Below are 23,630 nucleotides of genomic sequence, written 5' to 3'. Positions count from 1 at the left end.
CAAATCTTTTGATCAATTCCTTGCAGTACTTGGATTGATTGATGAATATACCTTCTTGAGTTTGCTTGATTTGTAATCCCAGAAAGTACTTTAGTTCTCCCATCATTGACATTTCAAATTCACTTTGCATATCAAGGGAAAACTCCTTGCACAATGAATCATTAGTGGATCCAAAAATTATATCATCAACATATATTTGAACCAACAGAATATCATTATGCTTTCTCTTTATGAACAATGTGGTATCCACTTTACCTCTAGAGAATTCTTTTTCTAGAAGAAAATTGCTTAAGCGTTCATACCACGCCCTAGGGGCTTGTTTCAAACCATAAAGAGCCTTTTGTAATTTATAAACATGATTTGGTTTATCCGGAATTTCAAAACCAGGGGGTTGTTCAACATATACCTCTTCTTGAATTAAGCCATTTAGAAAAGCACTCTTAACATCCATTTGATAAAGTTTAAAATTCATTATGGATGCATATGCTAAAAGCATTCTAATGGCTTCTAATCTTGCAACAGGAGCATATGTTTCTTCATAGTCTATTCCTTCTTCTTGATTATACCCTTTTGCTACTAATCTGGCTTTATTTCTAATAATTATACCATGTTCATCTAATTTATTTCTAAAAACCCATTTTGTTCCTATGACAGGATAATTTTCAGGTTTTCTACTAATTTCCACACATTGTTTCTTTCAAATTGATTCAGTTCTTCTTGCATGGCAATGATCCAGTTATCATCTATTATGGCTTCTTTTATATTTTTATGTTCAATCATAGATACAAAAGCCATATTATTGCATAAATCTTTAAGAGAATGTCTAGTTGTTACCCCTTTTGAGATATCACCAATAATGTTATCGAGGGGATGATCTCTTGAAGCTTTCCATTCTCTTGGAAGTTCATCATTGGATTTGACTTCTTCTGGAGGATCTTCATTGTTTCCTTTATCATTTCCTTTGGAATCTTGTTCATGAATATTCATATGTTCTAAAGAATCTGCAATATCATCTAGCATATTCTTTCTTGACAAGATAGTGTTAGATTCATCAAAGGTAACATGAATGGATTCCTCGATATTCATAGTTCTTTTATTATATATCCTATATGCTTTGCTTTGCAATGAATATCCAAGAAAAATACCTTCATCAGATTTTGCATCAAATTTTCCTAGATTATCTTTACCATTATTGAGCACAAAACATTTGCAAGCAAAAACATGTAGATGAGAAATATTAGGTTTTCTACCATTATATAACTCATATGGGGTTTTCTTTAAAATGGGTCTTATTAAGGCCCTATTCATGATGTAACATGCAGTATTGACCGCTTCAGCCCAAAAATACTTTGGAAGAGAAATATCATTTAATAAAGTTCTAGCAATTTCTTCCAATGACCTATTTTTCCTCTCAACAACTCCATTTTGTTGAGGGGTTCTAGGTGCAGAAAAATTGTGTTCAATACCATGTTCATCACAGAATAATTCAAAGTCTTTGTTTTCAAACTCACCCCCATGATCACTTCTAATGGATGCAATCTTAAGATTTTTCTTGTTTTGTATGACTTTAGCAAGTTTTCTAAATGCTTGGAATGCATCACTTTTATGTGTAATAAATAATGTCCAAGTATATCTAGAGAAATCATCAACTATAACTAGGGCATAGTAATTTCCTCCAAAACTCATGGTTCTAGACGGACCAAATAAATCCATATGTAATAATTGTAAGGGTTGAGTGGTTGAAACAACATTTTTAGGTTTGAATGAGACTCTTGTTTGTTTGCCCTTTTGACATGCATCACATAGTTTATCTTTTTCAAATTTCAATTTAGGCATACCAACTACTAAATCTTTTGAAATTAATTTATTTAAGTGATCCATGTTTATGTGAGCAATTCTTTTATGCCATAACCATGGATCATCATCTTTGCTAAGAAAGCAATGATTGTTTACTATTTTTATGCTTAAGTCTATCATGTAAACATTATTGACTCTATGTCCTACATGCTTTATATTAATGTCATGCTTATGTTCTATAAGACATTTCTGAGAATCAAATGATACTAGATAGCCTTTGTCGCATAATTGACTAACGCTAAGCAGGCTGTGCTTAAGGCCTTCAACAAGTAGAACATTTTCAATGGAGTTTGAAGAATTTGTACCTATTTTACCAACTCCAAGGATTCTACCTTTGTTGTTGTCACCATATGTTACATGCCCGCTTTTCTTTGGAGAGATATGTGTAAAATTTGATGCATCTCCAGTCATATATTTTGAGCATCCGCTATCTATGTACCACTTCTTCCTCAAAGACACCTACATAATCAAGTTTTTGACTTAGGTACCCAAACTTTATTGGGTCCTTGCATATTAGTATAAACTGAGGATCCTTTTGGGACCCATATCATTTTAATGTTACTGTAATTTTTCTTGAAGTAGCAAGTTGATATTCCATGTCCTCTTCTTTCACAGTAAAAACAAGTGATAGAATTAGAATTACATTTTTGTCTGGAAGTAGAAAAGTTTTTATGAAACTTTTGTTGTTTTTCAGATTTATACCCTAGTCCATTCTTATTGGACACATATCTTTGCTTACTTAATATAACATCTAAATTATTTTTACTATAAGAAAATTTTGCAAGTGAACTTTTCAACTCTTTAATTTCTTTTTCATATTTATCACAACAACTACAAAAATCTGATATTTTCTTGTCAGAAATAGTGGTGATATTAACTTTTTCATTTGTTTTAGAAACTGAGACTTCATTTCTAAGAAGATCTAATTCTTTGTTTAATTTTGAAATTTCATTTTCTAAATTTGAAATTGTTTTCTTTGAAGATGAAACTAACTTTGCAAGTTTAATTGACTCTTTATGCAGATCAACAAATGCTTCTTGCAATTCATCAAAAGAAATAGATAAGTTGTTTGAAGATGTTACCTCTTCATCACTTTCATAACTTCTAGCCATAAGGCAGAGATTTATCTCTTCATTTTCTGAATCTTCAGAAGATTCCATGTCATTTTCATCCCATGTGATGTATGCTTTCTTCAGTTTCTTTTCACTAAGATTTTTCTTTTCAGATTTCTCCATCTTTTTCTTGAAGATGGGACAATCAACCCTCAGATGTCCAGGTTGATTGCATTCAAAGCATTTTAAAGTAGTGGATGAAGTTTCTGTCCTTCTCTTTGATTTAAAATTGGGTCGCCTCTAATTTCCTCTTACTTTAAGAAACTTGTTGAATCTTTTTACAAAAAGACTTAGATCATCATCATCATCTGGATAATTTTCCTGATCACTTTCTTCTTGAATTGAGGATGATGCTTTAAGAGCAATTCCTTTCTTTTTCTTGTCATTTTCTTCATGTTGGTGTAATCTCAATAATTCCATCTCGTGTTCCTGCAACTTTCCAAATAAAGTGGCAAGGGACATGTTAGACAAATCTCTTGATTCAGTAATAGCCGTTACTTTGGGTTGCCATTCTCTACTTAAACATCTTAACACCTTGTTTATGAGATCCTCATTTTGAAATTCTTTACCTAAGGCTACTAGATGATTTACTATATGTGTAAATCTCTTTTGCATGCTTTGAATATTTTCATTTGCATTCATTCTAAATAGTTCATATTCATGAGTTAGTGCATTTATCCTAGATATTTTAACATCTGTAGTTCCTTCATGTGCTAATCGAAGAGTGTCCCACATTTCCTTAGCACTCTTACAATTTGAAACCCTGAAATATTCATCCATTCCCAGGGCAGATGTTATTATGTTTTTGGCTTTTAAATTGTATTGTACTCGTTTTCTATCCTCTTCAGACCATCTATCTCTAGGTTTTTCTATAGTTATACTTTCACTTGATGAACTGCCATCTATTGTAATTCTTTCTACTGTGGTGGGTATATAAGGCCCTATTTCTATGGCTTCCCAAATATTTAGGTCTATTGCCTCTATCAAAATTTGCATTCAGGTTTTCCAGTAGTGGTAACCCTCTCCATTAAAGATTGGAGGTCTATTGATAGAATTCCCTTCTGGAAATAAGGAGTTTGCTGAGGCCATCTTTTTCTTGAAGCTTCTAAACTTTATACAAGAATGAAGCTCTGATACCACTTGTTAGACAAGTGGCCTCAGATATCTTAAGAAGGGGGGGGGGGGGGTTGAATTAAGATATCCCAAACTACTTCCCTAATTTAGAATCTATTTCACTTTCTATTCAAGTTATAAATTCCCTTAACAATGAACTTCTTAAATATTGATTCAAATAAAACAATTTGAATATGAATATAAAGCAATAATAAACAAAGGAGTTTAAGGGAAAAGAAAGTGCAAACACAGATTTATACTGGTTCGGCCACACCCTTGTGCCTACGTCCAGTCCCCAAGCAACCCGCTTGAGAGTTCCATTATCTTGTAAATTCCTTTTACAAGTTCTAAACACACAAGGACAATCCTTCCTTTGTGTTTAGAATTCTTTTACAACAAGAGATCCTCGGTCTCTTAATCCCTTAGAGAATTAGAAGGAGAAGAAGAATGAATCTCTCTAGAAAGAGATAGATTTTACAGATTGAGCACTCAAATAATTCCTTAATGAATTGCAATTGAATTGGCCAAGGAATTCTTAAGAGGACAAAATGATTTTGCTCTTTGAGAGGATAAACACTTGTTGTTCTGAAAATCTCTGAGCAATTTCGTGTTATAAGTCACATATATATAGACCATTGGTGGTCATAAAAAGTCCTTTGAGAAGTTGTGACTCTTAGAAAGATTTTTCTGAAAATCTTGTCTGGTAATCGATTACAGGGTTTGTGTAATCGATTACAGCTTTTAAAATTTGAATTAAAACGTTTATTAACTACTGGTAATCGATTACCAAAATTGTGTAATCGATTACACAGTCTAAAATTTAAATTCAAATTTTTAGTAGCTGTTGTAAAGCATATTTGGCCACCGGTAATCGATTACATCCTCTGGTAATCGATTACATCCTCTGGTAATCGATTACCAGAGAGTAAATCCTTTGAAAAATACTTTTTAATTTAAATTACTTGGCCAAACCTTTTGCTAATTCAATTAGGAATTCCCTTCCTAATATACTAGTGATCATCTTGATGTTGTGACTTGTATTCTTGAAGTACTGTCTTTAAGTTAAACTTGAAAAGCCCATTTGCATCAATTGCATCATATCATCATGATCATCATCAAAACACCAAAGGCATTTGCATCTACAGATGGAGCACGAAGGGGGTAGTGATGTGGGTGTCTGAAAGAGAGTAGCGAAGGTATTAAGCAAGGTGTCAATCTTTGGGTAGTGTGTTTGGGTTGAAGGAAGCTCAGGTGGGATTAGGCTGATATGAAAATAGGCATTGGCACTCACAGTTCGAACGATACGGCGGAGTTGTGGTGGTGTTATTGCTTGCAAGGTATCATCAGTATCGCCTTTTAATTCCACCATGTGTCCGTTTGAAATGAATTTCATGGTGAGGTCGTTGTAGTCTGTCAAGACTGGACCTAAAGACTTAAGCCACTGGACGCCGAGAACAATGTCGGCACCGCACAAGGGCAATGCGTGAAGGTCCATGGTGAAGTCCTGGTTCTGAATTGTGATTGTCACCCCCGCGCAGAGCTGCTGATAGAGCACCTCATTGCCATTTCCGACCACCACGCGAAGTGGTTGTGTGGCCTGTGCCGTGAGGCCCAATGGACGGACGAGACGGGTTTGCACGAAATTGTGCGTGCTCCCGCCGTCGATTAACACAACCACGGGTTGGTTAGCGACCCGGCCCACCATTCGTAGAGTTTCTAGGGCTAATTGACCCGATAGGGCGTAGAAGCTTATCTGGGCCTGGAGCGGGTCAGGGTCACTATTAGTGGCTTCTTCTTCAATAGGGTTTGAGCTTACGGCCGCATCATTTGCTTCAGCGATGAGAAGGAAGAACTTGGAGGAGCACCTGTGCCCTCGCGAGAACTTCTCATTGCAGTTGAAGCATAGCCTACACGGCGTATCGCCATTTCTTATGGGGAGAGGCGTTTGAGTGGAGGAGGGGGAGGTTTAGCTGGTGGCGGCAGAAGGGCAGGAACCACTGTTGAAGGCACACCGATTGTGGATGCGGGTGGCACGAACGACGACCGTGGTGGCACGGGTGAACCAAACCTTCCGCGGTTCGCGTGGTGCTGGTCTGCCAACTTTTCCTCATGCAGACGAGCTAGGGCCGCGACATGTGTGAGGGTGAGGGGTTGTGAAACCTGCACCTCACGACATATCTCCGGTATTAGACCGGAGATGAAGCAGCTGAGTAAAAAGGAGTTTGGAAGCCCTATGGTTCTGTTGGCAAGGGTCTCGAATTGAGATAAGTACGTCGCGACCGTACCGGTTTAGGTGAGCTTCGAGAGGAGCCCTGTGGGGTCTTCATACTGAGAAGTCGCAAATTGGCCTTCAAGGGCTTGCAAGAACCCCAGCCACGAAGAAATTTGCTCGCTCCGCGACATCCATTGGAACCATGCGAGGGCGGGTCCCTCCATGGCAAAGGCAACGACGGTGAGGTGATCTGGTTCAGGGGTGGAGTGGTAAGCGAAGAACTGGTTTATCTTGAACATCCAGCTTGAGGGATCAGACCCATCGAAGCGGGGAATGCCTAGCTTCATGCGAGGTAAAGGGTTTGTGGTGTGAGGAGGTGTTGGGTTAGCTGAGGAAGATGAATGAGAGGGGGTATTGTGTTGGTTGGCTTCAATGGCAGAAACTCGATTAAGTAGATCGTCAAGTTTGTTTGAAACGTTAAGGTGGTTGGTGGCTAATTTGGCAATGGCTTCCTCAATTTGTTCCATGTTGGACTTGGATCGAGTGGATTCAGCCATGGACAACTCTCAATGAAAGCACCAAAGTTGTTATGGCCGAATTCCCCTTTCCTGCAATTCCTAGAGTTCGAGAGCTAGGACTCTCCAGAAGCAAGATGAAGAAGATGAGTTTTATTCATTCTGCCTTTTTTGATTACATAGTAATTGCTTTATATAGTATGTTTGTGAATTGTTACTAACAGAATTGATAAATTCTGATGCTAGGGCCTAATAGAAAAAAGATTCACGAAGATTCCATCCTAACAGAATTACAAGGCTCGTGGGATAATTCCCTTCTAGACCACTCTATGCCACGTCAGCTTCCTTTCCCTTTAGACAATAAAGTCCTTCAGGTACTTTGGTTTAGTTCTCTGCCTCTGATTCCTCTCTGTTAATGGTTGTTCTGCTTGTGCCTCTGTTAATGGTGATTGTGGAGCTTCATTCATAACATATAACCTATCTGAGCCACTCATTAGACCAAATATTCCTTTGACCTAATTTGATCCAACTAATTCTACAGTTAAACTGGTGAACCAGTTCAATTGAACTAGTGAGCCATGGTTAAACCAATATTTACTATTATTTTAAATATAAGCTTTAATGAAAATAACATAAAAATTATTTAATAAATTAACTTACCACCAAATCACCACAATTAATTAATTAGTAAACTTATCATGTCGTTTAACTATATCTTGATGAAGTCCACAATAGGTAAAACATTGACTTTATGGCAACAATATTTATCGAAATTCAACATTTAGAGTTAGAGATACTGATAATTAATATGGATAAAGAAGTGGAAAAGACGTGGCAAGAGCGTGGGCACAAGGCGTGATTTGAGCTTATAATTAAAATAGATCATATTTCTTTAAATTGAATAGAACATGCTTGTTATCTTTCAGTATATGGTTTTATTAAATAGAATATTATTCTTATAAATTGAATTGAAAGTGTTATGTTATCTTTTTTAACAATAAAATTATCATTGAATGTTATCTTTGAACGTCTTATCTTTCAATGTTTTTTGTATAACCATGATCTTTCAATGTTATCTTTGAATGAGTTAAGATACATGTTGTATATTTGTTTTTATTTAGTTGTGTATTTCTTTATTCATCTTGTATACGAAATGAGTTTATTAATATGTATAGTATTGATTTATGTTGAGTATAATTTTTAATGTCGTTAAAAACTCGTTATATATTTTTAAAACAAAATTATGAAATTTGACCACAATTAATATTTTGTTATAGTAATTATAATGTAAAGGATAAAATGAGTCAAAATTTAAAAGGTTGGGGCAAAATGTGTTAAAGAAAAAGTTGGATGGTGTGAAAAATATTAGGTTATAAAATGTGTGAAAAAGGTTAATAACAACGCATGAAATTTTGAAAGCAGAGTGCAAAATGTGAAATTTAATTAGTTTGTCACATTAACAAATGTTGGTTACTATGTCAACCATCATGTGTACTTTTATATTATTATATGTATGTCAGTTCATCATTTATATTAACATTACTTGACACATCAATGATCGTTATTAATTGTGATCAATTAACAAGATGATAAAATATGCAAATAAAATAGTTGAGAAGCAAAATTTGTAAAATCATGAAACATAGCTGACAAAATATGCAATTAAGCCAAATTATTTAACTCTTGCGGGTATTTCTATTTCACTACAGTATATTTACGTCACTCAAACAAACCCTATTTTTTTATCAGTTGCAGACCCAAAATTTGTTTTGTTATGGGTGGAATCATGGAGTCAGCCTGTTTCAACTTTTATCTCATCCTGTGTATCTTTGTATATGTCGTTTAATCCAGTGACAGAGATTCTATTTCGAGAACCTAAAGCATCCAAATGTCAATTGGGCAATAACATGTTTTTTTCAATGTTTTGTTTTTCCAACAAAGTCATGGGACATTGGTGTGTCCGTATTCGGGTTCTTCTTCACCAAAAGAAACCTCCAAGCAGAACCCTCCAAATGTGGCACTAAATAACGAGAAGTAATTGACAACATGATTGTGCAAGAAAAAAATATATAAACCAATGTGAAATTATGAAATGAAGCCTTTGATCAAATCAATCATCACCTTCATTACATTATTCCCACTTGGCTATGCCTAGAGTTTGATCAAATTTGGCTAGAAAAAAGTGTTCAAGAATTTAATCTTTTCTTTATTTTCTCTCTATGCATATTGCTCCACATAGTTCAATGGCTATGGAGGGAGAGCTACAACCATCACAAGTTCAACTCAGGGTAAACTCTAGGCAGTGGAGGAAAGTGGTAAATGTACATTCAATGGAGATAGACCCATCTTTCACTTCAAAAGTTGAACACAGGGAAGTGAAGCATTTCAAGGAATGGTTTCCTTGGTTGATTCCCTTCTTTGTCATTGCCAATGTTATTGTGTTCATCATCACCATGTATGTCAATGATTGCTCCAAGACTTTGGCCACTTGCATTGCCCCGTTCCTGGGTCGTTTTTCCTTTCAGCCTTTCAATGAGAATCCTCTCCTGGGGCCATCATTAATAACGTGAGTTGTTGTTGTCCCAGTTCCAGTTCTGCTGTCGAAAATTTATTTATCTCTGGTCGTGTAACTTATGATCAGTTATCTTATCCCACAATCACACTTTAACTTGGTAAAATTATTTCAGATTCCGAATAGTTTTTTTAGGTATAGTACCAGTTAGATATTTAATGAAACATAAAAAGATTCATGTGTCTTAATAGATGTAGTATATCATATATATTCTGTCTGAGATGAATGTTTGGAACATTTGAGCATAGTAGAGATGAGATATGGATTGAGCATAAGCCCAGTCCGTAAACATATGGTTTATTTATGATGTGATCAGAGTCTTTTGATCCATAGTTAGAAATTTCTTTCAATATAGGACCATTTTAGTTCTAATAAGGTCTATTAATTCCAATATAGGACCATTTTACTAAATAGTCTAATATAGGACCATTTTAGTGTCTTTAACTAAATAGTTTAAGCTTGAGATAGTAGTTGGTAACAAGTACTGCTGACATGAAATTGCTGTTATAAATGGTTTTGGTGAACTGGTAGAAAATACAGATTGTGCTAGTTGTAAATTATTTGTTGCCGTAATAAAAATTTAAGAACTTTGTGCTTGTTAACTGTTCAGGCTACGGAAAATGGGGGCTCTGGATGCGAACAAAGTGGTTCACAGACACCAGGGTTGGCGCCTCATCACTTGCATGTGGCTACATGGTGGAGTATTCCATCTAGTGGCAAATATGTTTGGTCTTCTAGTGGTTGGAATTCAGCTTGAGAAAGAATTTGGGTTCGGTATGTGTGACATTCATATTTGTCTTGCAAAATAATTAACAGGTTATTCTTTTCTAGAGTTATATATAGGCCTGAAGAATCCTAAGATAAATTTACAATGACAGTATATTTTTCTTTTAGCTTCTTTTCTAGGAAGTATAACTTTGGTCTTAGTTGGATAAACTTCTTCATATTGTAATGTGTTTTTGAGGGACAATTTGTTTGTCTGTCGGTTGGTTGTTGCTGTTTGTTTTAATCTTCATATTGGTTTTTTTATAGGCAAAGAGAATATGTGTTAATAATCGGGGGACAAGGGAAGAGCAAAAGATTTGCTCCAACCAAGATTAATCTTCATATTGTACCAGCAACAAAAAAGATAAACTTCTTCATAAACAATTATATAAAAAAATAAGAAGGTGAAATAAATTGAGTTTCATCCATAAACTAAATTCAACTTATACACTTCAGCTTTTGGAGAAGTTAAAGGAGTGAACTTCTTTAAAAGAGAAGTAAATAAGTTGATTTTAATTTATGAGAGAAATTCAATTCATTTTATCTTTTTTCTCTCTCTTGTAAATGTGTTTATAGATTAAGTTTATCTAAACATGGTTTTTCTCATTAGGATATTATTTGCATGTTTTGTAAACATTATTTCCTAATTATTGTGTAGTTGTATTGCAGTGCTTATTGGATTGCTATTTGTCATTTCTGGATTTGGGGGTAGCTTGCTTTCTGCTCTTTTCATTGGGGAAAAAGTCTCTGTTGGTGCTTCTGGTGCTCTTTTTGGCTTACTAGGAGGCATGCTTTCAGAACTCCTTACTAACTGGTCATTGTATGAAAAAAAGGTGCCTTATTAAATTATTCATATTTGAAATGTGAATATCACAAAAGGAAGAGATGTGCTCTTGAAAGCAATCTATTAATTTGATTTAGATTTTCTTGTCATGTGCAGCTAGGAGCTCTCTTCACTTTTGTGTTTGTCATTGCTATCAATCTAGCAGTGGGGGTTCTCCCACATGTGGACAACTTTGCTCATATTGGAGGGTTTCTTTCAGGATTTCTTCTTGGATTTGTGTTCTTGATCCGTCCCCAGTTTGGATGGATTAAGCAACGAAATGCTCCTCAGCCATATTCTCCAACATTAATTAAACCAAAATTCAACAAATATCAGTGCATCTCCTGGATCCTAGCCCTGATCCTGTTAATTGTTGGGTAAGCCGTGACAAAATTCAACTTGAATGTAACTAAATTTACAGTTAGCATAGGTAGTTATACTGGTTTACATTTAGTAGTTAGTATAAGTCGTTAGTCCTATTAGTTGGCTGTTGCAACCACTTAAGTGTATGAGTGCTTGCTAGTTTACTTCATTCACTCTACATATACTTGCAGTACTTCTATACTATCTCTTAATCAATCATTTTACACTATGTTATTATACGGTAGACCTCTTTTTATTTTGAGCTCTATGGTGTATGGTCACAATACGTTGGTGTGACGTGTATTTTTTATCATAGCATCTCATCTGAGAATTCTGATAAGCTGAAGTCTCATATTTCTAATATATAAGTTGCTCTAGAAAGAGTATATGTAAAGGTACTTGGAAATTATTAATCATGTTGACACATAGCATGATCCAAGTAGTTAAGGTAGGCAAAGTTTTGGGAGTTGCTTTTTGATTCACCTTCTAAAGCATAACAAAATATAATGAGACCAAACTTCTATAACTTAATAAAGTGACTTTGGTCAATCTTCTAGTCACAAATGGACTGAAGATTATAAATAGGGTGTGTTGTGGCACATCACAAACTCTAGGCATGCTTGCATTGCAACTTTTGCCTGGTCCATCATCTTGTACAAACCATTACTTTTCTTTTCACTTTCATTCTGTCATTTTGATTATTTAGTTCAGTTTATGCATAACAGATTATACTTGACAGGTTTACCACTGGTCTGATTGCACTTCTCCGTGGTATTGATGCAAATGATTACTGCTCCTGGTGCCATTATCTGTCTTGTGTTCCAACTTCAAGATGGAACTGCAATCCACCAAAATCTTCATCTTGTGTTGTGGTAAGCATTTGTGCTGAAATATGTTCATCTGAATTGTCAGTTAGTAAGGAATTAGGAGAGAAAAAACAACAATGTTCATCATGATGTTATCCTTTAACTTTTATGGTTCTTATAGTGCGTTTTTTTAAGTGTTATAACGCATATTATTGTTGTTGTGATACTTGTGTGTGGATGTGTGTATTATGGTGTGTTTGGTAGAGAGGAGAGAAATAATATTATAGAGAATTTTTGTACTTTTCTTTGGGACTCACATTTTTTACATTCAATTTTAGTTCAAAACAATTTCTTCTATTTTCATCCTCTAAATCAAATACACTCTTAATATTTGTTAAATACCATATTGTAGACAGAGCAGATTGGCAACCAGCTGAACTTGATATGCTCAAGCAATGGAAAATCCAGTACATATTATATGCAAAATCCGACCGATCCCCAGATCTATGAATTGTGTGCTCAACTTTGTACTTGAGTTTTGATAAATTCCTTCTGCTTTATTATATGATACAAAAATCGTACATTTTGTTTTAATTAATACATTTGTTTATATCATTTTGTGTAAGTACTAAGTAGTACCGATTGATTTGCTACTTATTGTACTGCTATAGGAAAATGTTACTCATACAGCTGATTTGTATTATAAAAAATTGGGTTCAAAACTTCAAATTGCTTTGATATGGAATCACTTGATTATTTTATGAAGTTATCCTAAGAGCAAACGATTAAAAAATGTTTTCATTTTGCACTAATTTATTTGTAGCAAGGAATTCTTTTACATACGGTGCAATTTTGGTCTAACGGCCTTGATATATAGAATTTTCACAATGAAACTGCCTCCATAGAACTGAAAGTTCCTTAGTGGCTATAGAGTGAAGACAATTCCATTTAGCCAATGATGATGAAATCCAAGGTAAACAAGAAGCCTAATTTTGCCATGACAATAGAAGTTGCTGGCACATCAATAACAAATTAAATGACTCGGTCTCAGTGAACTAAATCCGAATAACTTTATTCGGGGTAAACACCAAAAATGATGTTCTTGCATACTATTCTCTGAACAAGGAGATTTGTGGGTGGAAAAATTAGTATGTGTGTAGAAAACGTTGTAAGACAAGATGTTACATGGTGGAAACTGTGCATGTATAAGGTGATTGTGTCTGCACATTTTCGGGTATCAAGGTGCCTGATTTTTTACGGCTTTTCAAGACTATCTAAAGCAGGTGTGCTCTACTAAACATTTTAGAGACTTAGTTATTGGCTTTCCCAAGGAATATTTTTGTTAAAAAAAACAAAAAAAAAATTGAATGAACGATAAGTGAAGTTTAAAATAAATTTTTTTATAAAAAAATTACTTTAAATATGTTGAATTTTTTTACTAATATATGTGATTTTTTTTTTATCAATATATGAAAGATTTTTTACTTTATAAATACTGATAATAATATTTTTTTTTACCGATGGATCTAAAGTATAAGTTTTAGTTGTTTTAGCTTTGACTTATCCTTAAAAAGATACTAAGAAATTAGGAGACATATTATGTGAGACACAAGTAAGAAAAAAAAAAACCCTTAAAATATAACAGTTTTTTTGGACACCACATGTATTCTCTATAAAAAGAATGTTGTTTGAGTTAAATACAACTATTATAAGCAATAAAGTTTCCTTTTTAAATATTTAACACAACACAATTGTATGGATAGAGTTCAAACTTGAGATAACAGACAAAATTAGAACAATCCGGCAACTGTTTAATTGGAGCGCTCTATTTAAAGTTTATATTGATATATTATATGGACCAAACATAGTTTTTGTATATGCCGAGATTAACTAGATTTTGCGGCCCAAAATTTTCATTTAATTTGTTATTTGACAAAATAAACCAATAACAAAGTCTTATGAAGTTTAGGACCTTCCTTCTCTTAGCCTTGATAGACTATTGTAACAAAAACACGCTAAGCTACTAGGAATTACAGAACTAAGAGTGTTCAATTTTGGATTCTTCGATTAATTTCAGAGTGGAGGTTAGGGAAGTGCTCATAAATGCAGGAACAGAAAAAACAGAATGTATTTAACAATTCCATAGTTCTCACCAGATTTGCGTAGCCAAAACAAGCATTGAAAGGTGCATTTAGAAGGTTGGTCTCGACAAACACTGAGATTCACATGCACAATGCACGTGGTGTGCTTGTGACTAGTCTAATATGTTCTTTATTTGCGGAATCAGAGGTTTGACTAAGTGATGTTATGATCACCCCTAAATTTCTTAAGTTTATTTAAATTATTATGTAATATATAAAGATATTTTATAGCTCCCCATCTTATTAAAAATTAAAATTGTATTAATTTAATATTTTCCTTCTCATATCTTATTCTTAAGCTACCCCTTGTTGTCAGTATGTAGTTATATATTTAATTTATTTATAAGAAAATATTAATTATATATTAAAATTCTTACATATGTTATGAATGTCAAAATCTTTTTTTGTTTTTTATACTAAATCACGTTTTTTGTTCTTGGCATTTGGCGTCCCTTTAAGCCAAAGATGCATTAATCTCCCATATTAGAGTTTGTCTCCATAGCTTTCTGCTGATATGAGCGCAAAATCTTGTGGACCTCTATCCATGATATGAAAGACAATTTGCACTTGTTGATCTGCAAAAGTCCAAACACCATAATATAGGTTTGGACTGGCCTCAATTCACTATGTATATATTCTCTTACTATAATAATTTTAATGTAATATCACGAAAATATTGAATAAAAAGTAAATATGTTAATATAAAAATTAAGTATTTAATACGTACTTCTTATTTGATAGGTAGAAGTATAAGTAAAAATAAGTTGTAATATAGAATTATTATTTAACAACAAAGAGTATGCCTGCCCTAGTAGTTAGCAGCACCAAAGAGTTAATAGCTAGGGATCACAAACATTTGAAGGTGGCCTTAAAGTAGTTCTTTTTATGTATAAGGTCTTGAAGGTTTATGTCTTTACTTTAAGAACGAAAAGAGCACACAACATATTACACACGCAACCTTACATAAAAAAAATGGATATACATCAAACTAGTTTTTAGAAAAAGGCAGAAATATGGGAGAAGAAATAAAATACTAGTAATAAAAAACGAGTGCTTAGTTGAAGGATAAAAACATAATAAAATCGGATCATGTGTAATTAAGAAGAGGTAAAAGCAAAAATGAGATTTAGAAAAACTAGAATTTTATGATTTGTAGTTATCGCTTTAAATTCAATAATAATTGTATGTTTCTATGAAATTTTAGAATAAATTAAAGATTTAATTGTAAATTTTACTACCACATTTTTATTATTTTAATAATTTTATCACTCAAATTTTATTTTAATGAATTTTATTACTCAACTTTTAATATTTCATAAACTTTATCATCTAAATTTCTGTACAACAAATGTAAAATGTACAAAAATTAAAAATTTAGATGATAAAATTTATAAAATAAAAAAATTGAATGATAAAATCTGTAATTAAATCTTAACTAAAATAACATATAACAAAGTAACTAAAATATAAAGATGCAAAATTACGTTATAATTCTTGCTATTTACTAATATTTATATCATATCCAAGAAGAAGAAGACTAAAAGTTTTTCACGGAAATGGTTGGTTGTCAAAGAGTCGAAGGGATACGCTCGTGGCGCAAAGCCATAAAATTATATCTTTATACACCAATTTGTCTCATTAATTCATTATAGACCAATTTGTCTCATTTCTTATGTGACACTTGAATTTAAATGGACACAATTTAGATAGTTACTGTAATTTATATTGTTATTTTTTAATTAGAATTAGAATTCTACTTTACTTATATATGTAATAAAATTTTATTCAAGAAACTGTATCAAAATTTTGTCTAATTTAAATTTCACAAAATAAAGAAAACTTACTGTGGAATAAAGTTTAATTTGCTCAAGGTGACAAAGCCTTTTAAATCTTGCACTGAAGAAGGGTAGTTAACCGTCTTATAATCCTTTGATCTCTTAAAATAGATTTCTATGTTAAGTTACTAATTAAGGGATTAGGAGCTTAACAAGGGAATTTAGACTCACTCCACCTAAGGAATTAGGGTTTGAGAAAAAAATATGAGGATTGACTAGAAGCAGACAATCTCAGTCTTGTCGATCTTTTGAAAATTTCTTCTAGAGTTTCTCATTTTTCTTTGGGTGAAATTGATATTTTTCTTTCTTCTCAACCATCCTTCTAAACTTTTGAACATAAGGGAAATCTCATAATCTTTGTCTTCTAAAGGTAAGATTTTAGTGTTTTTACCATCAGAATCTTCACTTTCTTCGCCAACATCCTTAATTAAGGACTTTAGATGTTGTCTTCTTCTCTAATCGAGACTGGCTAGATTTTTCTTAGGATTCTTAGCTCTCAAAGTGATAGAGGAGTTCTTCTTGAAAACACCTCTCTGGTTTAGATAGAGTCCGCGAATCTTAAAAAATCTGAGCAAGTCACTCATCTTCATAGTTCCAAAATGGAAATGCTTTTTGGTTCCTGTTCCTTTGAAAGGTTATCTAGGAGTAGAATGTTGTTTTCTTCTATGGTGAAATCCTTGTCAAGTGCTCCAAGACCATTTAGGATAGTTTGAAAACGTTCAAACATCTCATTAATAGTTTTATGATCACTCATCTTGAATAACTTATATTGCCTAAAAGTCTAGTCCTTTTCGGCCTTTTGACATTGTTGGTGCCTTTGTGGGTGAGAGAAAGACTGTCCCACATATGCTTTGCAATTTTGTAGCAAAAAACATTGTTATACAGTCTTGACTAGGGCTCAAGTAATGAGGTACATAGTATTGGCGTTGAGTTGCATCTTATTGATATCTTCCTGATCGTCCATTGTGACTTTCGGAACAAGATTTCCATTTTTATTTCTTGAAGGTTGAGAATCTCCCCTTTTTTTAACCTCTCCCAATGATTATAATGCATTGATTTAATGAATATTTTCATTATGTCTCATCAGTAAAAGTAATTGTCTCTAAAGAAGGATTTTTTTTTATCATTTTGGATTTTTTCTCAAATAAAATATCAAAATGGATGGTCAAATAAATTATTTACCTATCAAGGGTTTTTTTTTGTGGCGTATGTAAGATGCAAGAGATATCATCATATGTGACATAATGATCTTTTACATCAAATTGTTTTACAATTGATGAAAAAAAAAGTATTATTATTTTATATTAATTGTAAAATAACTTGTAAAATATCATTGCATCATATAGAATAACACCTACTATATTTTATGTGGTAAAAATATCCTATCACATGTAAATAATTTACTTGACCATCCATTTTGGTTTTTAATTTGCTTGAGAAAAAAATAACCAAAATGGTAAAAAAGTCACAGCGAAGCCTCCAAGGGCCCTGTAACAGTTCTTTCCACAATGAGATAACTTTCTAGATTTGTCACGATAGTTTGTGAATCTTTTCCTCTAACACCGAAAGGTGTTCAACCCAAAGGTTATCTCTAATACTAAACTGTAAAAACATATAAAAAAATGAGAATAGATTAAATTATGTTTCTTAATTTTTTTTCAAATCATTTTAGAAAACGCTAAAGACTAAACAAACTAAGCTAACTTAAGAAAGACTTAAGCTTGATAGGATGACAGGAAGGTATTGTACTTTGAGAAAATTTTTTTTTATAAAATCCTTTATTTAAATAAGATTTTTCTACATATTCAAATCCTTTAACATTAGTAGAAATGAAATTAAGAGTAATAGAATAAAGAAAAGAAACACATGCAATTATATTGATTCGTCTCACAATCCTAATATTATGTATAATTCTTAGCAATCACTAAGATTTCAACTGACACAGATTTACAGAACCACACATACTATTTCAAGTATTCCTTTTACCTTGTACGTCTCTTAAAGTAAATAACAACCAAATATATATTTTTTCTTCACTTGCCTCTCTAGGCACTAAACTAAGTATTTTTATTTTTTTTTGTCTACAGGCCTTTTCATGTTCATACTCAAGAATTGTTAAACTTGTCTCTAGCTCCAAGCACTACACCCAAATATTCTTTCTACAAGTCTTTTCAGGCTCAATAGACTCTCCAAAATCTGAAAAAAAAAAATGTAACTAGCTATAAACTATCATTTGATATATATGATTCACATAATGATGATTTAAATGCTCATAAAATATTTATGTGTTTTATAGAGATTTTTTTAATTGATTGCCAATAAAAATGACTTAGTAAATGCAGTTGCAAGATCTCAGTAATTCGTTAACTCTTTAGACTTTTATTAGATGTACTGAAATTGTCGTCAGGAGCTCATTTTTCATGTTGAAATGAACATTGTAGTGCATTATTTTTATTAGTACAGCGTTGGAGTGCATTAATTATTGCATTAAATATAATTTCTATCTTGACACAAATATAATAATAAAATGTACAACTTCTATTTTCTTTCTCTACTTTACCTATGTTGTAGGTAGAAGTTTATTTCTCGACTTTATCTATAATTATAGTTTTTTTTTTATATAGTCATTTTCTCTGAGATACCAGGGTCAATAAACTCTCTTTTTATCTCTTCTAACGAAATTATAGAGTATGACACCTTTTTTTTTTTTATAAAGAGAGTATGAAACATTGATAAGTTAAAGTTTTAAATATGTTTTTGATTTTTAATAAATATCTAATTTTTATATTTACTTCTTAATAAATTTTTATTTTGTGTTAAGTTTTTAATAAAATAATAATTTTCTTTTTTATTATTGATACTTATTTTTATTCCTTAATACGTTAATAAATTTTGTGTTTGTTTCAAGAAAAAATAAACTCATTTGTTATTAATGGGGACTTAAACAAAATTCATTAATTTATTAGGAAATAAATACAAAATTTCTTAATTTATCAATAACTAATATAAAATATCAATAAACAAAAATAAAAATGTTATTTTATTAGAAATTCAATGTAAAATAAAAATTTATTAAAAATAAATAAAAAATTAAATATTTATTAAGAATAAAAATATATTTAAGCCTAAATTAAAATATGTAAAAGAAAAATTAATAGAAGTTAAACTACTTGAAGTTGAATGTATTAGAGAGCTAGTTGCTGCATTTCATACACGGCGATTTCGTTCCTAATAATATTGTTGAGCTTCGCGATACTTTGGAAGTTCTCATATATAAAATGGAATTGAATACGGTACCGTTGGGCAAAAAAATAACGAGTGGCCCAAATAATCACAAAACGTTGCATCAATCCCTTAAATTTGGATGCCAAGAAGAGAGAAAGCACATGCAACGTCCTAATCCTAATTGACTGGTCCTCAATGAATTCATTCCACAAGAGAATGAAAGTGATAAATAACATAAATTTTCAAGTCTCAAATGGTGGCTGTTGTTCCCCTTTTCTGAGAGCTTCTCACATGCTTCTAAGTTGTCATCTTTATTGTCTTTTTCATGCAGATTTGGTTGATCTCCCTCTTTCATTTTTTATATAAATATTTATTTAATATCATAAGTGTTTATAAATATGTTCTTAATTGACACTAATCAACATTTGTTAGTCTATTTTAGAGTGAAGAAATGTGTAGACGGGTAAAGTGATAGTGAATTTACTGTTCATTTTAAATGACTTAAATCTATCATGAGATATTTTAATTCAATTTTTTAAGAATATTATAATTGAAATTAATAGAAGATATACACCTCTTTATTTTAAATGAATTAAATCTTAAGAATGATTCCACCTTTGATGTTTTTACATATTCAGGAAAAATTAATTAGTTGATCTCACCAAATAAATGCATGAGTGGATAACTGGATAGTTTAAAAACAAACAAACAAAATACTGCAGCCATCAATCCTTCAATCAAATAAATGTGAGATTAATATTTAGGCTTTGTGTATTTCTTATATGCACTTGAAATTTCAGCAATATCCAATAAAAAAATTATATATGATTAGTATTTAGGATGAACTAGCCTTAATTCAATTACTTCATATTCATTTTGGATGTCTCTCATAAGATATTTATATATCTCAATACAGGGAATATTTTTTATCATCAAATATTAGTTGTTGGTTGTTTGATTTATTAGAAAGATTCAAACACAGGATATTTTTTCTTTGATCTATCTTTTTTTTTTAATCTCTAAACTAACCTTGTAACCCACCTCAATAGGAAATATATATTAATGGGAAGTATAAGAAGAATTAAAAATCTTGACCATACGTACAATTTCAATTAACGATTAAGATGATTAGATTTAAGTAAAAAAAAAATCCTGATTATCCAAACATTTTACATGATCAAATTAATTCCTCTCATCTCTTTCACTATCACACACACACACACACACATATATATATATATATATATATTTTTTTTTTTTTTTCTCAAGATTTAAACATCAATATAATCTTTCCGCCTAAGAGCGTGGCTTGTACATCACCACGTACGTCGCAATGTATATGAACTGATGGAACGCCCTTAATTCAATTTCTAACTTTCGCTATCATTAAAAATTGTCCTTAATTACAATTTCTGCACAGAATCTACGCCCCTAATTCGTTTATCAAGCACAAGTGCTCTATATAACTATCATTAGGAGGGATAGCAATATTTAGCAATCGTTAAACATTATACTCAAAGCCTAAAGGATAAGAAAATTGTGGTAGTTAAGGTCAGGTGACGAGAATGTTCAAAAGAGTTATCTCCTATTGGCTGATACGCTGATGTAAGTAGCCAAAAATCAAGTTGTGGTGTGGTTCTTCAACTTGCAAGAAATGCCAACAATATCATCATAATACAGGGAATATATAGTTTTGGAATGCATGCTTTAATTTCTCCAAGTTTTCGAAACTTGATTAATTCAGCATAATTTTTGCAGGCTAAACATCATGAACCTGATAAGGCAAATGAAGACATGGAAGGTTGCCTTTAGTTAACGTGCATTTGAGACAAAACCTTTGATAGGCTTATCCTAAAATCATGCATCCAAAACACGTAGGCACGTATATTGAACATTCTCATAAAAAAATATATTGTTATTGTTCTTCCTATATTATTCTTCCTTCGACACGTACTTATAAGCAAAGTGCATTATTAAAGTAAATTATTGTTATCTAAACCTATATAATAATAATAATAATAATAAATGGCATATGCATTTCTTGAAATGGAATTTTATACCCATATAACTAAGTATAATAAGCCATCATGTTTAATTTGTCAATCATGCATGAACTAAATTATTATTCTTTAGAAACTAATTATGAATACTAATGATGAAGATGATTATTACTCAGTGGGGAAGCATACATAATGCATTAACTGATCTAGTATGACCCACAAATTAATATATAATACAAATCATAAAGTCAAATAGAACTAGTTGATCAATTTAAAAACAAAATTGCCTTTGAAAAATTAACTGAAAGTCAGCTTTGGAAGCCAATTGCATGTTATTATGTTTTATTCACACAATTGTCTATAATATACACTATAGTGTGCGAGTGTGTTTCACCGACTATATATAAACATCTCTCTTCACCATATTATAAACATATCTCTTCGCCATATTATAAATTAGACATTTCTCTTCATCATATGATTTGGTACGGAAAAATTGGACGGTAAGGTACAGTTCTTTGCGTGGAGAATAATTAAATTAAATGCAATTATGCAATTGAAGTAACCACCATGTGTTTGGGGTAGTATTTTAGCTAAATAAACTGTACTAATTAATTAATAATTCCATGTCCCTTTTGAAGAAAAGGAAGAATCTATGCATATATGTACACCCAACTTTATCTGTCTTCCATGTATAAGTATTGTACTAATATATTCCTTTCATATCTAGGCATGGCAATACTCCTGCGGTCGGGTTTAAAATTTCCTGCGGGGGTGGAGATGAAAAATTCCTCGCAGCTAATTCGGGGACGGGGACGGGGACGGGGACTATGCTCCCCGCCCCGTAGGGTCCCCGTATACCCGCGTATATAGAATTTTACTTATATACTCTCATAACTTATAATATGTTTAACATAAATATAAGGGTTAATATAGTATTTTACTAGTAAAAAAATATAAAATAAAATTATCATATATATAAGTAATATCTCACAAGTCACAAAGACATAAACATTACCCAAATCCTAAAACGTCGCATCAAACATTCAGACTTCATTCCTTGACTTCCTTCTTCACCTTTGTTCCTTCTTCACTGCTTCACTTTCGTTCCTTCTTCACTTCTTCACCGTCCGTTTCACCGTTTCACACTATCTTCACCCTCTTCACTTCTTCGCTTCTTCACCGTTCATTTCATTGTTCCTTTTTCACTATTCGTTTCAACCGTGAACTCGTGGAAACCTTTGTTGCACCTTTTTCTTCTTTGAGTCGCACCGTGCTTTCTAGGTTTCGCAACTTCGAATTGTTCTTCCTCTGTTTTATTTATTTATTTATTTCTGTTGTATTTTCAATTCTTTGTTCTGTTGCTAGCTTATTGTGATGTTTTGGTTTGGCTGATTCATTGAGTTTAAAATTTGTAATCTAGCAATAAGAGTCAGATTTGTGCATTTACAATTTTACATGACTCATATTTATAAATTTTGTTACTTGTTTGTTGTACAGAAAATGGGTACGCCTATTGATCCATCCATTAATAGTATTGCTCCATTAGAAACACAACAAGTTGCTAATGACGCACAAAGCAATCCGGTGGAAGAAGCAGAAAATTCTCCAAATATAGAAGAAGTTGAAGATGTAGAAAGAAGTCCAAATAAAAGAGGATTAACTTCCGCTGCTTGGACCCACTTCAAAAGAAAGAAAATAGAGAAAAAATGAAAAGCTATATGTAAATATTGTGAAAAGAAACTTGGTGGTGATACAAGATCAGGTACGAAGCATTTGCACAACCACATTAGAACCTGTAAGCTTCGAACAGTAAGGGGTCCAAAGCAATCAATACTAAAAACTCTTCAACAATCATCATCTTCAGTAGGAGATAGAGGCGAATCTATTTTAGTTGGAAACTATACCTTTAATCAAGATGCTACTAGGATGGAATTGACAAAGATGATTGCATTGCATGCATACCCTCTTGCTATGGTTGATCACATTGGGTTTCGAAGGTTTTGTAATGCTGTCCAACCTTTGTTCGAAGTAATATCCCATAATACATTGAAGCTGGATATACTAAATTTCTATGAGAGTGAAAGGGCCAAAACTATGAAGTTAATTCAAAAAAATTCAAGTCGCATAGCTATAACAACAGACATGTGGACTGCATCGAATCAAAACAAAGGCTATATGACTATTACAACCCATTTCATTGATAACAATTGGAATTTGCAAAGTCGGCTTATGAGGTAAATAATCATTCACTTGAAAGTTTTATGATTTTAATTTTATATAATTGGTAA

General features: G+C 32.3%; 1 protein-coding gene across 1 annotated transcript; it reads left to right on the top strand.

Annotated features, from left to right (window-relative positions):
• Positions 1–8,909: 8,909 nt before the first annotated feature.
• On the top strand, positions 8,910–12,902 carry LOC100799152 (RHOMBOID-like protein 1). The gene is made up of 6 exons (XM_006602530.4): positions 8,910–9,375; positions 9,992–10,155; positions 10,816–10,979; positions 11,087–11,346; positions 12,072–12,204; positions 12,551–12,902. The coding sequence occupies exons 1-6, from the start codon at positions 9,029–9,031 to the stop codon at positions 12,671–12,673; spliced, it is 1,191 nt and encodes a 396-aa protein (XP_006602593.1). The 5' UTR covers positions 8,910–9,028; the 3' UTR covers positions 12,674–12,902.
• Positions 12,903–23,630: the final 10,728 nt, after the last annotated feature.

This window comes from Glycine max, chromosome 18 (genome assembly GCF_000004515.6).
Source record: "Glycine max cultivar Williams 82 chromosome 18, Glycine_max_v4.0, whole genome shotgun sequence".
Taxonomy (NCBI): Eukaryota; Viridiplantae; Streptophyta; class Magnoliopsida; order Fabales; family Fabaceae; genus Glycine; species Glycine max.
This window is presented reverse-complemented; position numbering and strand designations above follow the sequence as displayed.